Source organism: Salminus brasiliensis, chromosome 24, assembly GCF_030463535.1.
Source record: "Salminus brasiliensis chromosome 24, fSalBra1.hap2, whole genome shotgun sequence".
NCBI classification, from domain to species: domain Eukaryota; kingdom Metazoa; phylum Chordata; class Actinopteri; order Characiformes; family Bryconidae; genus Salminus; species Salminus brasiliensis.
In genome coordinates, this window is record NC_132901.1 from 7,613,273 (window position 1) to 7,633,244 (window position 19,972).

Sequence of the window (19,972 nt, forward strand, 5' to 3'; positions counted from 1 at the left end):
AGCCAAGAAACCCACTGCGGCTAAGAAATCCCCCAAGAAGGCCAAGAAGCCCGTCGCGGCCGCTAAGAAGGCAGCGAAGAGCCCCAAGAAGGCCAAGAAGCCGGCGGCTCCCAAAAAGGCGACCAAGAGCCCAAAGAAAGCCAAAACGGTCAAGCCTAAAGCAGCTAAGCCCAAAGCGGCGAAGGCGAAAAAGGCTGCCCCTAAGAAGAAGTAAAGTAAACAGTTACGCCGTTTACCTTCATGACTTATTTCTCTCTTCAACGGCTCTTTTAAGAGCCACCCACAGTTTCATAGAAAGCAGCTTTCCCCCCCTTGTTACTGCACAATGAAATGATTGTTAAAAAAAAAAAAAAACAACAACAACAACACAAAAATATCTCTCATTAGTTACCCCAAACAATAATTATATATGATAAATATTCTTTGGGGTTTGGTTTGGTCTTTCCTTCTATGACCACTGTTTGGTCGAACGTGTTACATTTGAGCTGGAAAGGGAAACGAAACACGGGGCACGAGTGGGGGTAAATGTTTCTTTCTTTAACCCGTTTTCTTTCTTCCTTCCTTTCTTTCTCTCTCTCGCTCACACAGACACAGCACGAGAGGAGGAGGGGGTCGGGTAGGAAAGCGAGCAGAGGTGGGAGGACGCTAGAGTCTGACGGCGGAAATGCGATTGGCTGTTGGTGCGCGTAGCTTTTAGCCAATAGGAACGTAGGCGTTTTTGCTATATCAACGGCGCTCGTTGGCCGGCGTGCATTATTTCAGCTTTGTTGGACGAACACGACTGACGCGAATCATGAGTGGAAGAGGCAAAACCGGTGGTAAAGCTAGGGCCAAGGCTAAGACCCGTTCGTCCCGCGCCGGACTGCAGTTCCCAGTTGGCCGTGTGCACAGGCTTCTGCGTAAAGGCAACTACGCTGAGCGGGTCGGCGCCGGCGCTCCCGTCTACTTGGCCGCCGTCCTGGAGTATCTCACCGCTGAGATTCTCGAGTTGGCTGGCAACGCCGCCCGCGACAACAAGAAGACCCGTATCATCCCCCGTCACCTGCAGCTGGCTGTTCGTAACGACGAGGAGCTGAACAAACTGCTCGGAGGAGTCACTATCGCCCAAGGTGGTGTGCTGCCCAACATTCAGGCTGTACTGCTGCCCAAGAAGACCGAGAAGACTGTGAAGACAAAGTAAATTGGCGCTCTCCGTTGATTTATCCATACACAAAGGCTCTTTTAAGAGCCACCCATTTTTTCTAAGAAAAGTGCTGCTCCTTTACAAACACTACATATTCTTCACGTGATTTCCAACTGCATAAAAATAATAGCTTTATGAACCGATTTATTATATAAACACACCGCCGTCCTTTTTTTCTATTTTTCTCTCGTGTTACTAGAATAGATAATTGCCGATATATTTTTTTCATATATTTCACGTACTGAGACCAACACCTCATGCATATGTGTATGTATACACCCTTCATATATATATATATATATATATATGTATATATATTAGACACACACACATATATATGTTTGTGTGTAATGTTCGCAGTAATGTATATTAGTTTACAAATGTTGATTAGTTTGATCCTATTATTTTTCTTCTTATTATATATTTTTTAATTATTTTTTTTCTTTGTTGTTTTGTATTACAGGAGCCCGCCGCTTTGCTTTTAGGTTTGAAAAGAAGACGCCCAATAGTGTCACCGACGCATTGCCGGCCGCCCAATGGGAAACGGACAACTTCAAGACGCCCAATGAGCGGCAAGCGGCTTGAAAGCTTAAAAGCCATGTGAAGCGAGCGAGAACTCATTCTCTTTCTTTTCCCCGAGAGGAGTAGAGTTCAACGCGATGGCAAGAACCAAGCAGACCGCCCGTAAGTCCACCGGTGGCAAGGCCCCGAGGAAGCAGCTCGCCACCAAGGCTGCTCGCAAGAGTGCCCCAGCCACCGGCGGCGTGAAAAAGCCTCACCGTTACAGGCCCGGCACCGTGGCTCTGAGGGAGATCCGCCGCTACCAGAAGTCTACTGAGCTGCTGATCCGTAAGCTGCCCTTCCAGCGCCTAGTGCGTGAGATCGCTCAGGACTTCAAGACTGATCTCCGCTTCCAGAGCTCCGCCGTCATGGCCCTGCAGGAGGCTAGCGAGGCGTACTTGGTGGGTCTGTTTGAAGATACTAACCTGTGCGCTATCCACGCCAAGAGAGTCACCATCATGCCTAAAGACATCCAGCTGGCCCGCCGTATTCGCGGAGAGCGCGCTTAAACAGAGCGCTTCGACGTTTACCTGAAATACCCAACGGCTCTTTTAAGAGCCACCTACCCGTGTCCGCGCCGAAACAGCAAATGTCCGCCTCACCTCGGTGTTGCGTTTATATAATGTAAGGCTATTATGACGCGCGCGCTTCATAATAGCCGCTTCCATAGGACTGAGCGAGCGAAACCAGCCGTGAGACAGTGGTTGTGAAGATTAGGGAAAAAAGCAACTTCTGTATGTGTATATATATATATATATATATATATATATATATATATATATATATATATATATATATATATATATATATATATAAAAAAAATATATATATATATATATATATACATTTCACATCAAAATCGCCATTTTTAACGTGTTTTAATACATATGAATACTTTTCTTTTAATTCCTATCAATATGTTTATACATATTTAATAGTTTGGAAACAGTTCATTCACCCCAGCAGAAAGTAGAAGCCACTGCCGCTTCAGTAGAACACTACACTTTACACTATGTAGTGTTTAGGCCGGTTTTGGCCTATTACATACGGCATTAGTCATGGATGGAGCGTAGATCCCACCGCGTGGTGAAACTATACAACTGCAAGCACAGTTTCAGAGAGTAATGTATGTGTATATTCATATAATGAGAGCTTGATTTGGGGTACTTACGTTTCATACATATGCAACATGAGTTTGATTGCATAGAGAGTAAGCGAGACCAGGGCAGCAGTAAAGGAGGTAAGTGTATAGTCCGGAGAGGAATGTTTGTTTGTTTGTTTGTTTGTCTAGCTTGTCTGGAAGTATAACCCTTGAAGTATGGAGCAAATTAAATGAACCTTCCCAGAACATGTAAAATGATCATTAGAGAAGCCTAGGGAAAAGAAATAGTGAATAAATACTGGCAGGGGTAAAGTGTTTGTCCTGCCTAGGATGCACCCGGTTATGTAATAGAGAGTAGAAGCCTTTGAGCCTTGAGTACAGTAGTGCTCTTCTGTGTGGTGAATAGAAGGGCTTTTGGAAGTGCTCATTGCAAACGACCACCGTTGTTTTGGGATCATGGGCATATATGTCATGGATGGAGCGTGGATGCCATCGTGTGGTCAAACAAGGCAAATGCAAACGTTAACTACGTAGATTTATTCGTGAATGTGTGTGAATGTTACAGCTTTTTCATTTGATAGATGGTTGTGAACTCCAATACGTCTACTAAGTCATTTGTATTGCGGTGTTATTTTGGTTAGTGTTTTTTAAAGTACATTTTTAAAAATGTTTCTATTGAAGCATACTTCAGTTCAGGGCATTTTAGAAGCCAGCATGGTTACCAGTTCTCATGCTGCCAGGCAATGAAATGGAAACTTAATTTAGGGCAATTTTATACACATTAAATATGATTGTTAACTGCACCAATAAATCTAAAAAGTAATTACATGTCTTTTGGGATGATTTTCGTTTGGGCTTGGGTTTCATTTTAACAATATGCTACGATAAAGTCGGACAGAAGGAAAGGTTTTGAAGAATGCTTGAAAGAAGCAGTCTTTAAGGAAGGCACTGTATTAGCCATCATGACAACCAAACAGCATGCAGTTAGGTAAAAAGCCACCAATTCACTCACTGCTAGAAGCCTTTGAGACAAATTGTAGAGTAGTGCACTTCTATGTAGGACCTTTGTTTCCTTCTCTTTAGAGCCCTTAAACTCTGTGTATCAGTTTATATTGAGGTTCCCATAATAATCATAAATCAATAAAGAAAACCGCTCATCTGCTATCAAGACCTGACTGAGGAGCTGGAGGCCAGTGAAGCAAAGCTAAAATATGGAAAAGCATACGCACCCTGCAAGGTTTCGGTCAGAGACTTTCTTCAAGGCATAGGTAAGTAACAAATGAATACAAAAGTGCTAACAAAAGTTTATCAACAGCTGACCGTACTGACTTGCTCCCTTGTGAGTTAGCTTCTAACTCTTTCTCCTCTTTCTGATTTTGCTTCTTTAAATGTCTGCATGGACCAAAAAAGAAAAAATCAAAAAGATGAATTGTTTTATATTTTGCAGATTTACATTTTGACCACCAGATGGCATCCACGCTCCATTCACGTACTACGACCACAGACTTAAAGCTTAGCCCTGAAACTCCATCAGAAGCCTAAGGGGTAGGTCTAGCCAAACTGCTTCCACTCACCCTGACTTCATCATGAGCTCTACACTTACTTTGCTTACCACAATGTCTTTCCATATTTCTTTATCATCCACTAACTGCAACATATGATAAAAGCAACATTAACTCCCTCTGTGTTTATCTAATCTAACATGACTTTTATTAGAAGATGTAAAGCGAGCCTGAGAAATCCAAGGGGTAAACATGTAGTTTTAGTTGGCCTCATTAGGAGCTTTTCCCTTGTATGCAATAATATACCATTTTTTCGATTTGTGTTTGATCTTTCTTACTTTAAATGTCTCTGTGGACACTATATCTTTAACTTGTAGTGTATTAGATCAACGACTACAATTCCCATGATGCCTAACTAAAGATGGTCTCTGACCAAAACCTTGCCAAATAAAATTGACTCATCTGCTATCAAGACCTGACCGAGGAGCTGGAGGCCAGTGGAGCAAAGCTAAAATATGGAAAAGCATACGCACCCTCAAATTGGTGCAAAAAAAAAAAAAAAAAAAAAAAAAAAAAAAAAAAAAAAATATATATATATATATATATATATATATATATATATATATATATATATATAATTAACCTGCATGGTTTAGGTCAGAGACTTTCTTCAAGGCATAGGTAAGTAACAAATGAATACAAAAGTGCTAACAAAAGTTTATCAACAGCCGACCGTACTGCCTCCTCCCTTGTAAGTTAGCTTCTCTGCTATTTAAATGTAACTCTTTCTCCTCTTTCTGATTTTGCTTCTTTAATTGTCTCCGTGGACAATAAATAAATAAATAAATAAATAAATAAATTAAAAATTGCAAGATTAATTGTTTTACATTTTGACCACACGATGGCATCCACGCTCCATTTACGTACTATGACCACAGTCTTGAGGCCTAGCCTTGAAACTCCATCAGAAGCCTAAAAGACTTGACTAGAGAAGTGCACTTCTGTGTAGTGTATACAGTGTAAGGGATTTAGGAAGTGCCCTATTGCAAACGTCACCGTTGTTTTGGGATCGTGGATATATGTCATGGATGGAGCGTGGATGCAATCGTGTGGTCAAACTCGCAAATGCAAACGCTAAAAACATAGATGTATACGTGTATGTGTGTGAATGTTACAGCTTTTACATATGACAGATGGTTGTGAACTCCAGTAAGTCTACTAAGTTCTACCAAGGAACTTTTGGGCATTTTAGTAGCCAGCATGATAACCAGTTGTCATGCTACCAGGCAATGAAATGAAAACTTAATTTAGGGCACCGTAATTTTGTTTGGGTTTTAACAATATGCTAATGATAAAGTAGGACAGAAGAAAACAAAATATTCAATACTGTATTATCTCCTTACAGATCTTGATAAAATGTCTTTAGTTAAAGAATGCTTGATAGAAGCACTCTTTATTTAAGGCACTTTATTATCAGTTAGGTAAAAAGCCAACAATTCGCTCACTAAGAGACAAACTGTAGAGTAGTGCAGTTCTATGTAGGACCTTTGTTCTCCTCCCCTTAGAGCCCTTAAATTCTATGTTGTATGGTTATGTGTATGTATGTATGCATCAGCTTATATTGAGGTCAACATAATAATCATAAATCAATAAAGAACACCGCTCTGCTATCAAGACCTGGCTGAAGAGCTGGAGGCAAGTGGGGCAAAGCTAAAAATTGGAAAGCGGATGCACCATCAGCGCAAAAAATCATTTAACCTGCAAGGTCAGAGACTTTCTTCAAGGCATAGGTAAGTAACAAATTAACACAAAAGTGCTAACAAAGGTGTATCAAAAGCCAGCCGTACTCACTTGTGAATTAGCTTTTTTGTGCTTCTCAAATTTAACTCTTTCTCCTCTTTCTGATTTTGCTTCTTTAAATGTCTCTGTGGACCAAAAAAATATATATATATCTATTTATATTTTGCAGATTTACATTTTGACCACCAGATGGCATCCACGCTCCATTCACGTACTACGACCACAGTCTTAAAGCTTAGCCCTGAAACTCCATCAGAATCCTAAAGGGTAGGTCAAGCCAAACTGCTTCCACTCACCCTGACTTCATCATGAGCTTTACACTTTATATCACCACAATTTCTTTATCATCCACTAACTGCAACATATGTCTAAGGCTTTATCATCCACTAACTGCAACATACTTTGCTTTCCACAATTTCTTTCCTTCCTTTCTCTTCCACTAACTGCTAACCAATATGGCTGTTATTAGAATATGTATAGTGGAAACCTGAGGAATCCAAATGGTGTGGGTTTAGTTTAAGTTGGCCTCAATTTACTTTATGTGCAAAAATATTTCAGTGGTGGTTTGTGTGTGTGTGAGAGAGAGAGAGAGAAAGAGAGAGAGAGAGAGAGAGAGAGAGAGAGACATGCATTTGTAGACATATATATGGCTTGCTTTATGCATACTCATTCATTCTGACAGAAAATACAAACCCTGTACTGGTTTGTGTGTTTCTTTAAACGTCTTTATGTCAATGTGTCAATGACACGATGTGTCTTTATCCTGTAGTGTCAAGATCAAGGACTACAATTCCCATGATGACTAACTACAAGTTCGATAGATGACGTATTATTGATTATCTATCTATCTATCTATCTATCTATCTATCTATCTATCTATCTATCTATCTATCTATATATCTCTATATATCTCTATATATCTCTATATATATATCTTCATCTAATGATGAAATCCGATAACTGCACGTCCAGTCACAGTAAAAAGTAAACCGTGTGCCATGGTGTACAGTAGTGGGCTGATCTTCGTGGGTGCTTGTTTTATGCTTGCAAGGTCGTAACCCTAGTACTAAATAGCCATTTATGTGATTTATATTCAGGTGCATTGAGGAAGGACTAATTTTGTCGTGTGTGTGTGTGTGTAATAAACGCTGCGCACGTTAGAATGGCGTGATGTAGTGTGACTTTGTTGTATACGAGACCGAGGCGCACATGGCGACAGCCATCAGAGGGCTGACCGAGGTATTTGTCGTGTTAAGACATATGTTAGCTACTTTTAATGTTCATACATGTGAAACGTCATTTTTTTTTTAGTCCTTACACTACTGGACCCTGGTTAGCTCCGGTGTGTCGTTGTTAGCACGATAACGTTTGCTAACTTGCCAAAAATGAAGTAGATAATGATATCCGATAACTCGATTTTGCCGAGAGCCTAAAGTTGTACACCCAGTCACAGCAAATTGATGTAGAACTGCCGTTGCTGGATCTATGTGTGGAGTTGTACATAGCTTGGAGCCAGCTTAGCGATTTGCAGCGTGGCTAACGCGGCCAGCATAAATAGTAAAGCGCAAATATGAGCCTAATTATGAGGGGTCATTATTTGTTGACCACAGTGCAGTGCCACATGCAGAGTTGTAGCATAAAAGTACGCAATACAGCCGTGATTGGTGGCTGTTGAGTGATTTGAGTTAACTTGCTTTTTCAGGTCCCCACATGAGCTAACAAAGCGATTAGCATGCTAGCTAACTCGGATGGTACAAACAATAACATACGCCAGCGAGTGTAAATACCTGTCAGATAAATACACACTCGCTCGAGTCAGTCAAGTTTTATTATGAAACGGTGTATATAGCAACATTTATACGTTTACTGTCGTGGTTGAAACCGAGAAGCCACCTTGGAGAGTAGCATGATGGCTAGGTGTCTTAAAATTAATCACAGAAATAACGATATTACGGACACGTGCGTAGTTCTCTATATTGTTATTTGGAGCAAGTGAGGGAGAAACAGTCGTGCTTAAACCCGGCTACCAACAACGTATCTTCTGGTTTTCAGAGCTGGGCAGCCTGTGTAGCTTGCTAGCTAGTGTTTTGTTTACAAAAGATTATTTTCGTTAGCTAGTTGCCGAAACGACATCGGTCAACCGAGAGAAAAAACAAGAAACAAAAAAAAAACAATTCCCAAGCAGCTCACTACTCCCTGTGGAGTGCACGATGTCACGAAAAAACGGCTTCTATACTCACCTAGTGCACTAGAGAGTACTGGAGTGCGGTTTAGGATTGTACAACACACAATCAATTACTACAATAATAACAATAATAATGTCAAGTGTGTAATCTTTCTAAGAAAACGGTGCATAAATGTTTATTTACAAAGGTCACATGGCCCCTATGCACTTCAAATTTCGTGAAAAGGAGTCAGAGGCTGTGTATGAGCCTACTTTGAGTCACTGTAAGTTCATCTTAAGCCTAGGTCACTGAATTTTATTAATTCATTCAGCTATTTATTTATTTATTTTAAGATTTCGCCATAAGACCAAGCTATTTGAGAAGTGATTTTAGCTCCTAATTATAGTTTAGCTTACTTTTTAATTATAAGGTCAAGCAGGTCTGGAGCTAGGCTGTAGGTTTCGAAGCTAAATCATGATGAGTTAAAGTATTCAGAGTGAAGGTTATGCATGATCCAAAGTGTGCTGCGTTATTATTATTACTATTATTAGTTTATTCCTTTTTAGAACACTTGGAGTCTGGATGCCATTGTGTGGCCAGACTGTGAAACTACAAGCAGTAGAAGGAAGACATGCTGCAAATGCATTGAGAAGTGATGCTATTATTGCTTGACTTTGACTATTGATTGTCCCCCCCCCCCCCCATGTACACCACATGTTAATGAAATCCACATGAAATCCAAAAAGAGCACTTTTTTGAATTTTGAACATGAGTACATCCAGAGGGTACGGAATTAATATTTAATTCCGAATTAATATTAATATACTGTATTTTGTATGGCTACCCACTCAGTGGCTTTATGTGCAATCTTTGAGTGGTCTAGGCATGTTTGAGACGCTGTACAGCAAAACAAGCGTTCTGCTCACGTACAGAGTATGAGGCGGAGCTAATGTGCTGTGACGTCGCTCGGTTCCCTTGCTTTCATTTAGGTCCTATAGAGGAGTATAACATGCGTGTCTCTGGCTCCCCAGCTTCATAGATTCTCTTCTCGTCGACTGGGAAAAGAAGCAGCGAGGATGTCAGGCAGAGGCAAGGGCGGCAAAGGCGGCAAAGGCCTTGGGAAAGGAGGCGCCAAGCGTCATCGTAAAGTGCTTCGCGATAACATCCAGGGTATCACAAAGCCGGCTATTCGCCGTCTGGCTCGTCGTGGTGGCGTCAAGCGTATCTCCGGTCTGATCTACGAAGAGACCCGCGGTGTGCTCAAAGTGTTCCTGGAAAACGTGATCAGGGACGCAGTCACGTACACTGAGCATGCCAAAAGAAAGACCGTCACCGCTATGGATGTGGTGTACGCCCTGAAGCGCCAGGGACGCACTCTGTACGGATTCGGAGGTTAAACGCTCGGCCTGAACAGCTCTAAACACAACGGCTCTTTTAAGAGCCACCCACAAATCCAGCAAAAGAGCCTGTTTCTATTCTTAGTTTGTTATCAAATAAGGCAGTCGATCTCCCGCATACTCTGTATTAAAATGTAATATACCGGAAGAATACATGTGTATATATACATATAATAGATATGTCTGTATATATGTATTGTTTTCCATTTTGCCCCCCGTGTGCGTTGGTTAAATCCGAACTATATGTCTTAATAAATCCTGATAGAAAAAAAATCGCCGTCAACGCCGCTGTGCCGAAAAACAGAAAAACAGCCCTGTAGATTAAGAATGCGCGGGAAGAATGTTGCAAGAATCATATTTGTTTGTTTGTTTCAATATAGTCAATGATGGTGGTTATGAATCTCCCGGTTAAGAAGCTAATTTTATATATATGAAGAATACATATAGTTTTCAATTTCCCCCGTATGCGTTGATTAAACGTTTGAATAAATTCAGAATATCGCCGTCAACGCCGATGTGGCGAAAAATAATGTGCCGTCTGCACGGTGGGTAAAAATGCGCGGGTAGGCGAACAAAGAGAATGCTGCTCAGGGGAGGGGGAAGGGAAGAGGAGAATAGGGAGGGGAGGGGAGGGAGGGGAGGGGAATGAAGGGTGGGGGGTTGGCAAGAAGAGAGCGGACAATTTGTTGTCCAATGGTCGTTTGACGGCATTCTGGAGGCGGTACCTCGTCTAATTAAAATGCTAGAGTCTAAATAATGTGGGAGCTTATCGCCTCCCCCTCATTCTTCAGTCTTACTCGACGAGGAGCAGTATGCCTGAGCCAGCTAAGTCCGCGCCCAAGAAGGGATCCAAGAAAGCCGTGACCAAGACGGCCGGGAAAGGAGGCAAGAAGCGCAGAAAGTCCAGGAAGGAGAGCTATGCCATCTACGTGTACAAGGTGCTGAAGCAGGTCCACCCTGACACTGGAATCTCCTCTAAAGCGATGGGCATCATGAACTCGTTCGTGAACGACATCTTCGAGCGCATCGCCGGTGAGTCTTCTCGTTTGGCTCACTACAACAAACGTTCTACTATCACCTCTAGGGAGATCCAGACCGCTGTGCGTCTGCTCCTTCCCGGTGAGTTGGCTAAGCACGCCGTGTCAGAGGGCACAAAGGCCGTCACCAAGTACACGAGCTCCAAGTAAATGGTGATAGCGGCATAATCCAAACCCAACGGCTCTTTTAAGAGCCACCCACGGTTTCTTCCAAAGAGCAGTTTTATTCAAGAACCAAGTAACTTATAATACTAATTATTATTATTATTATTATTATTATTATTATTATTTATTAGAGAGTGCCTTTATTGTTACATACTTATTGATGTATGTAAATCAACTTACTTAATTGTTTGTTTGCATTTAATTGGTATAGTGTACTAGGATTCAGGGACAGAGCAGCAAACTAAAATACTGTGCCATACTAACTGTATGGAGTGGGCTTGTAGTGCTAAGTGGGATAAATGAAGCTGCACATCACCTGTGAAAGACCAGTCCAGAGGAGATCAGCCTTACAGGTGGGGAAGAGTGAGGCAGGAAACCATACTAGGGTTGACTTAAACCCTAGAATTACACACCCGATCTTTGTAATGAAAGCTGTCTAGTATATATAACCAGGCATACGGTTAGGCTCCCCACAAGCCTTTTTTGTTGGGTCACAGAAGGGTGAAGTTAGTTAAAGCCTTAGGTTTATGGTGGGATTTGAGTGAGCAAAAGTAGGTTCAGAGCAAGGCTTTTGATGTAGAGGGTCGAAGTAAGGCAAAAGGACGAGGGTAGAATAATTAAATTGAGGTAGCGTAAGTAAAAAAGTATGGTGGTGAAAGTGTGTTTAGTGCAGATGTGATCTAGGAAGAGTGAGTAACAGTGGCTTTGTAAGGAGGCCTCAGGTTTATGATGAAGGTGGATTGAGTTAAAGTGACCGTGAGCTTAGGCCTTTGCCTTAGGATACAAAGGAAGGTTCAGTGAAAGTCAGTTTCAACATAAGCCATCAGCCTGATGTTTTGGATACACATGGATACACATGGCCTCGGCCTACTGAGGACTGCACATCTAAGTAGAATGGTCATGACTGCATGGAATGGGTTAAATGAAAGCAAAAGTTTGGTGTGTTGCTTATTGAGATAGAGGGAAGGATGGGGTTAATTTGTTTTAGGACAAGAATGAAATTGCAGTTGTTTCATGTGAGGGGTTCGAATGAGGATGGAGTGATTTTGTATAATGGTTGGATGAAGGATGGGGTTATTTCATTTTAGGGTTGGAGAGAGAAGGTGGTGGGGTTTGTATTAGAGTATGAATGAAAATGGGTTATTTTATTTTGGGGTTAGAAGGCGGATGGGGTTATTTTGTTTCATTGTTAGAATGATGTTAAGGTTATGTTGTACTAGGTTAAGAGGGAGGACAGAGTTATTTTGTATTAGGACTATTTGGTTGGGTCACAAAAAGATGAATTTGGTTGAAGCCTTAGGTTAATGTTGAGATTCGAGCGAGCAAGAATAGGTTCAGAGCTAGACTTTTGATGTAGAGGGTTGAAGCAAGGCAAAAGGACGAGGGTAGAGTAAATAAAATAGTATGGCGGTCAAAGGCCTCAGGTTTATGATGAAGGTGGATTGAGTTAAAGTGAACGTGAGCTTAGGCCTTTGCCTTAGGATACAAAGGAAGATTCAGTAAAAGTAAAACAGTTTCAACATAAGCCATCAGCCTGATGTTTTGGATACACATGCCCTTGGCCTACTGAGGAATGCACATCTAAGTAGAATGGTCATGACTGCATGGAATGGGTTAAATGAAAGCAAAAGTTTGGTGTGTTGCTTATTGAGATAGAGGGAGGGATGGGGTTAATTTGTTTTAGGACAAGAATGAGATTGCAGTTGTTTCATGTGAGGGGTTCGAATGAGGATGGAGTTATTTTGTATAATGGTTGGAAGAAGGATGGGGTTATTTCATTTAGGGTTGGAGAGAGAAAATGGTTATTTTCTATTAGGGTTAAAATGAGAATGGGGTTTTAGGGTTTAAATGAGCTTGGGTTTATTTTGTATTGGGGATAGAGTGAAGGTGCAGTTATTTTGTATTAGGGTTTGAAAAAGGGCATGATTATTTCATGTGATTTTTAGAATAAGGTTTGTCTTTTTTTTAAGATTTTGTTTTTGCGTTTTAGGGTGGGGGGGTGGATGCAGTTATTTTGTGTTAGGGTTAGTATGAGATTTTTGGCTATGGTATATTGGGTGTGTTGAGGTGATGAAGGAAATGAAGGTGCGAGTGCGTATTAGGGGACCTATGGAGAGCCGTTCCGTTCATACTGCGCACACACGGCAACACTGTGCTTTACACACTCCTCAAGGTCGCCCCGCACGACGAGCAAAACAACGCACCCACGTCTCGGATGCCCAGCACGCTCTCGCCGAGGCTCTCCTCCAACGCACCGGATAACACTCGCCCAGTTCGTGGCACCTTTTGTCGCCGTTTTCCACAGATTAGCACGCCAAATGCGCCGCCGCCCGTTCGGTACGCCGGTAGCGTGGCACGCTTCGGTGAGCGCCGTATTAAACGCGGCGTCGTTACGCTGCCCTTCCCGTCTTCTCAACACACGGTGGAGCCTCTCGGAGACGAGAGAGCATTTCTACGCTCGCCAAGTTGAGCTTTCGCCCATATTTCGCTCGACAAACGCCGAGAGAAAACACAAGTGCGAGACTGTCGCTGCCACACGGCTTTGCGGCATCGAGCGAGTTGAGTCTATAACGTTCTCATGTGGCTTTTAAGGGCCGGCCCCCTCGCTGCAGCGGGAGGTTCTACAGAACGCTGCAGCAGTTTGTGCTCACTCGCGCTCTCAGCAAAGCAGAACAATGGCAGAAGTCGCTCCAGCCCCAGCCGCCTCGGCGCCCGCCAAGGCCCCCAAGAAGAAGGCCGCCGCCCGCCCCAAGAAAGCCGGCCCCAGCGTGGGCGAGCTCATCGTCAAGGCCGTCTCGGCTTCCAAGGAGAGGAGCGGCGTGTCTCTCGCCGCCCTGAAGAAAGCCCTGGCTGCCGGCGGCTACGACGTCGAGAAGAACAACTCACGCGTTAAGCTCGCCGTCAAGAGCCTCGTCACCAAGGGCACTCTGGTGCAGACCAAAGGCACCGGCGCGTCGGGCTCTTTCAAGCTTAACAAGAAGCAGGCCGAGGCAAAGAAGAAGCCGGCCGCCAAGAAACCGGCACCTAAAGCTAAGAAGCCGGCCGCCAAGAAACCAGCCGCGGCCAAGAAGCCCAAGAAGGTAGCAGCCAAGAAACCCACTGCGGCTAAGAAATCCCCCAAGAAGGCCAAGAAGCCCGTCGCGGCCGCTAAGAAGGCAGCGAAGAGCCCCAAGAAGGCCAAGAAGCCGGCGGCTCCCAAAAAGGCGACCAAGAGCCCAAAGAAAGCCAAAACGGTCAAGCCTAAAGCAGCTAAGCCCAAAGCGGCGAAGGCGAAAAAGGCTGCCCCTAAGAAGAAGTAAAGTAAACAGTTACGCCGTTTACCTTCATGACTTATTTCTCTCTTCAACGGCTCTTTTAAGAGCCACCCACAGTTTCATAGAAAGCAGCTTTGCCCCCCTTGTTACTGCACAATGAAATGATTGTTAAAAAAAAAAAAAAACAACAACAACAACACAAAAATATCTCTCATTAGTTACCCCAAACAATAATTATATATGATAAATATTCTTTGGGGTTTGGTTTGGTCTTTCCTTCTATGACCACTGTTTGGTCGAACGTGTTACATTTGAGCTGGAAAGGGAAACGAAACACGGGGCACGAGTGGGGGTAAATGTTTCTTTCTTTAACCCGTTTTCTTTCTTCCTTCCTTTCTTTCTCTCTCTCGCTCACACAGACACAGCACGAGAGGAGGAGGGGGTCGGGTAGGAAAGCGAGCAGAGGTGGGAGGACGCTAGAGTCTGACGGCGGAAATGCGATTGGCTGTTGGTGCGCGTAGCTTTTAGCCAATAGGAACGTAGGCGTTTTTGCTATATCAACGGCGCTCGTTGGCCGGCGTGCATTATTTCAGCTTTGTTGGACGAACACGACTGACGCGAATCATGAGTGGAAGAGGCAAAACCGGTGGTAAAGCTAGGGCCAAGGCTAAGACCCGTTCGTCCCGCGCCGGACTGCAGTTCCCAGTTGGCCGTGTGCACAGGCTTCTGCGTAAAGGCAACTACGCTGAGCGGGTCGGCGCCGGCGCTCCCGTCTACTTGGCCGCCGTCCTGGAGTATCTCACCGCTGAGATTCTCGAGTTGGCTGGCAACGCCGCCCGCGACAACAAGAAGACCCGTATCATCCCCCGTCACCTGCAGCTGGCTGTTCGTAACGACGAGGAGCTGAACAAACTGCTCGGAGGAGTCACTATCGCCCAAGGTGGTGTGCTGCCCAACATTCAGGCTGTACTGCTGCCCAAGAAGACCGAGAAGACTGTGAAGACAAAGTAAATTGGCGCTCTCCGTTGATTTATCCATACACAAAGGCTCTTTTAAGAGCCACCCATTTTTTTCTAAGAAAAGTGCTGCTCCTTTACAAACACTACATATTCTTCACGTGATTTCCAACTGCATAAAAATAATAGCTTTATGAACCGATTTATTATATAAACACACCGCCGTCCTTTTTTTCTTTTTTTCTCTCGTGTTACTAGAATAGATAATTGCCGATATATTTTTTTCATATATTTCACGTACTGAGACCAACACCTCATGCATATGTGTATGTATACACCCTTCATATATATATATATATGTATATATATTAGACACACACATATATATGTTTGTGTGTAATGTTCGCAGTAATGTATATTAGTTTACAAATGTTGATTAGTTTGATCCTATTATTTTTCTTCTTATTATATATATATTTTTTTTTGTTGTTTTGTATTACAGGAGCCCGCCGCTTTGCTTTTAGGTTTGAAAAGAAGACGCCCAATAGTGTCACCGACGCATTGCCGGCCGCCCAATGGGAAACGGACAACTTCAAGACGCCCAATGAGCGGCAAGCGGCTTGAAAGCTTAAAAGCCATGTGAAGCGAGCGAGAACTCATTCTCTTTCTTTTCCCCAAGAGGAGTAGAGTTCAACGCGATGGCAAGAACCAAGCAGACCGCCCGTAAGTCCACCGGTGGCAAGGCCCCGAGGAAGCAGCTCGCCACCAAGGCTGCTCGCAAGAGTGCCCCAGCCACCGGCGGCGTGAAAAAGCCTCACCGTTACAGGCCCGGCACCGTGGCTCTGAGGGAGATCCGCCGCTACCAGAAGTCTACTGAGCTGCTGATCCGTAAGCTGCCCTTCCAGCGCCTAGTGCGTGAGATCGCTCAGGACTTCAAGACTGATCTCCGCTTCCAGAGCTCCGCCGTCATGGCCCTGCAGGAGGCTAGCGAGGCGTACTTGGTGGGTCTGTTTGAAGATACTAACCTGTGCGCTATCCACGCCAAGAGAGTCACCATCATGCCTAAAGACATCCAGCTGGCCCGCCGTATTCGCGGAGAGCGCGCTTAAACAGAGCGCTTCGACGTTTACCTGAAATACCCAACGGCTCTTTTAAGAGCCACCTACCCGTGTCCGCGCCGAAACAGCAAATGTCCGCCTCACCTCGGTGTTGCGTTTATATAATGTAAGGCTATTATGACGCGCGCGCTTCTAAATTCCATAGGACTGAGCGAGCGAAACCAGCCTTGAGACAGTGGTTGTGAAGATTAGGGAAAAAAGCAACTTCTGTATGTGTATATATATATATATATATATATATATATATATATATATTTCACATCAAAATCGCCATTTTTAACGTGTTTTAATACATATGAATACTTTTCTTTTAATTCCTATCAATATGTTTATACATATTTAATAGTTTGGAAACTGTTCATTCACCCCAGCAGAAAGTAGAAGCCACTGCCGCTTCAGTAGAACACTACACTTTACACTATGTAGTGTTTAGGCCGGTTTTGGCCTATTACATACGGCATTAGTCATGGATGGAGCGTAGATCCCACCGCGTGGTGAAACTATACAACTGCAAGCACAGTTTCAGAGAGTAATGTATGTGTATATTCATATAATGAGAGCTTGATTTGGGGTACTTACGTTTCATACATATGCAACATAAGTTTGATTGCATAGAGAGTAAGCGAGACCAGTTTGTGCTTGCTTTTAGGGCAGCAGTAAAGGAGGTAAGTGTATAGTCCGGAGAGGAATGTTTGTTTGTTTGTTTGTTTTTAATCTCTTTCAATACCTCTACCAGAACAAGGCATGTCTAACTCTAAAAAATTATATGTTTACTCTATATGTTAACTCTATAAAATTCATGTTTCCCGTCACATTGTTTGTAAAATTAACCCAGATCAGCGGGAAAACTCGCCAAAATTAAATGAATGTTGAGTCAGTATTGTTTTGTGCTATACTTCAAAAATTACCTTATTTAGTACAGTCTAGCTTGTCTGGAAGTATAACCCTTGAAGTATGGAGCAAATTAAATGAACCTTCCCAGCACATGTAAAATGATCATTAGAGAAGCCTAGGGAAAAGAAATAGTGAATAAATACTGGCAGGGGTAAAGTGTTTGTCCTGCCTAGGATGCACCCGGTTATGTAATAGAGAGTAGAAGCCTTTGAGCCTTGAGTACAGTAGTGCTCTTCTGTGTGGTGAATAGAAGGGCTTTTGGAAGTGCTCATTGCAAACGACCACCGTTGTTTTGGGATCATGGGCATATATGTCATGGATGGAGCGTGGATGCCATCGTGTGGTCAAACAAGGCAAATGCAAACGTTAACTACGTAGATTTATTCGTGAATGTGTGTGAATGTTACAGCTTTTTCATTTGATAGATGGTTGTGAACTCCAATACGTCTACTAAGTCATTTGTATTGCGGTGTTATTTTGGTTAGTGTTTTTTAAAGTACATTTTTAAAAATGTTTCTATTGAAGCATACTTCAGTTCAGGGCATTTTAGAAGCCAGCATGGTTACCAGTTCTCATGCTGCCAGGCAATGAAATGGAAACTTAATTTAGGGCAATTTTATACACATTAAATATGATTGTTAACTGCACCAATAAATCTAAAAAGTAATTACATGTCTTTTGGGATGATTTTCGTTTGGGCTTGGGTTTCATTTTAACAATATGCTAACGATAAAGTCGGACAGAAGGAAAGGTTTTGAAGAATGCTTGAAAGAAGCAGTCTTTAAGGAAGGCACTGTATTAGCCATCATGACAACCAAACAGCATGCAGTTAGGTAAAAAGCCACCAATTCACTCACTGCTAGAAGCCTTTGAGACAAATTGTAGAGTAGTGCACTTCTATGTAGGACCTTTGTTTCCTTCTCTTTAGAGCCCTTAAACTCTGTGTATCAGTTTATATTGAGGTTCCCATAATAATCATAAATCAATAAAGAAAACCGCTCATCTGCTATCAAGACCTGACTGAGGAGCTGGAGGCCAGTGAAGCAAAGCTAAAATATGGAAAAGCATACGCACCCTGCAAGGTTTCGGTCAGAGACTTTCTTCAAGGCATAGGTAAGTAACAAATGAATACAAAAGTGCTAACAAAAGTTTATCAACAGCCGACCGTACTGACTTGCTCCCTTGTGAGCAAGTCAGACCCTTAGCTTCTAACTCTTTCTCCTCTTTCTGATTTTGCTTCTTTAAATGTCTGCATGGACCAAAAAAGAAAAAATCAAAAAGATGAATTGTTTTATATTTTGCAGATTTACATTTTGACCACCAGATGGCATCCACGCTCCATTCACGTACTACGACCACAGACTTAAAGCTTAGCCCTGAAACTCCATCAGAAGCCTAAGGGGTAGGTCTAGCCAAACTGCTTCCACTCACCCTGACTTCATCATGAGCTCTACACTTACTTTGCTTACCACAATGTCTTTCCATATTTCTTTATCATCCACTAACTGCAACATATGATAAAAGCAACATTAACTCCCTCTGTGTTTATCTAATCTAACATGACTTTTATTAGAAGATGTAAAGCGAGCCTGAGAAATCCAAGGGGTAAACATGTAGTTTTAGTTGGCCTCATTAGGAGCTTTTCCCTTGTATGCAATAATATACCATTTTTTCGATTTGTGTTTGATCTTTCTTACTTTAAATGTCTCTGTGGACACTATATCTTTAACTTGTAGTGTATTAGATCAACGACTACAATTCCCATGATGCCTAACTAAAGATGGTCTCTGACCAAAACCTTGCCAAATAAAATTGACTCATCTGCTATCAAGACCTGACCGAGGAGCTGGAGGCCAGTGGAGCAAAGCTAAAATATGGAAAAGCATACGCACCCTCAAATTGGTGCAAAAAAAAAAAAAAAAAAAAAAAAATATATATATATATATATATATATATATATATATAATTAACCTGCATGGTTTAGGTCAGAGACTTTCTTCAAGGCATAGGTAAGTAACAAATGAATACAAAAGTGCTAACAAAAGTTTATCAACAGCCGACCGTACTGCCTCCTCCCTTGTAAGTTAGCTTTTTGCTATTTAAATGTAACTCTTTCTCCTCTTTCTGATTTTGCTTCTTTAATTGTCTCCGTGGACAATAAATAAATAAATAAATAAATAAATTAAAAATTGCAAGATTAATTGTTTTACATTTTGACCACACGATGGCATCCACGCTCCATTTACGTACTATGACCACAGTCTTGAGGCCTAGCCTTGAAACTCCATCAGAAGCCTAAAAGACTTGACTAGAGAAGTGCACTTCTGTGTAGTGTATACAGTGTAAGGGATTTAGGAAGTGCCCTATTGCAAACGTCACCGTTGTTTTGGGATCGTGGATATATGTCATGGATGGAGCGTGGATGCCATCGTGTGGTCAAACTCGCAAATGCAAACGCTAAAAACATAGATGTATACGTGTATGTGTGTGAATGTTACAGCTTTTACATATGACAGATGGTTGTGAACTCCAGTAAGTCTACTAAGTTCTACCAAGGAACTTTTGGGCATTTTAGTAGCCAGCATGATAACCAGTTGTCATGCTACCAGGCAATGAAATGAAAACTTAATTTAGGGCACCGTAATTTTGTTTGGGTTTTAACAATATGCTAATGATAAAGTAGGACAGAAGAAAACAAAATATTCAATACTGTATTATCTCCTTACAGATCTTGATAAAATGTCTTTAGTTAAAGAATGCTTGATAGAAGCACTCTTTATTTAAGGCACTTTATTATCAGTTAGGTAAAAAGCCAACAATTCGCTCACTAAGAGACAA

The 19,972-nt window shown here is 42.4% G+C and overlaps 4 protein-coding genes across 4 annotated transcripts; all 4 read left to right on the plus strand.

The window, feature by feature from the left end:
• Positions 1–793: 793 nt before the first annotated feature.
• On the plus strand, positions 794–15,177 carry LOC140547174 (uncharacterized). Its single transcript, XM_072670762.1, has 2 exons — positions 794–1,176; positions 14,760–15,177. The coding sequence occupies exons 1-2, from the start codon at positions 794–796 to the stop codon at positions 15,175–15,177; spliced, it is 801 nt and encodes a 266-aa protein (XP_072526863.1).
• LOC140546824 (histone H3) lies at positions 1,843–2,253 on the plus strand. The gene has a single exon (XM_072670241.1). It carries the CDS (start codon positions 1,843–1,845, stop codon positions 2,251–2,253), a length of 411 nt encoding a protein of 136 aa, XP_072526342.1.
• LOC140546722 (histone H2B) lies at positions 10,523–10,897 on the plus strand. Its single transcript, XM_072670109.1, has one exon. It carries the CDS (start codon positions 10,523–10,525, stop codon positions 10,895–10,897), a length of 375 nt encoding a protein of 124 aa, XP_072526210.1.
• Positions 15,178–15,820: 643 nt separating the features above from the next.
• LOC140546825 (histone H3) lies at positions 15,821–16,231 on the plus strand. Its single transcript, XM_072670242.1, has one exon. The coding sequence runs from the start codon at positions 15,821–15,823 to the stop codon at positions 16,229–16,231; it is 411 nt and encodes a 136-aa protein (XP_072526343.1).
• The last annotated feature ends 3,741 nt before the right edge of the window (positions 16,232–19,972 follow it).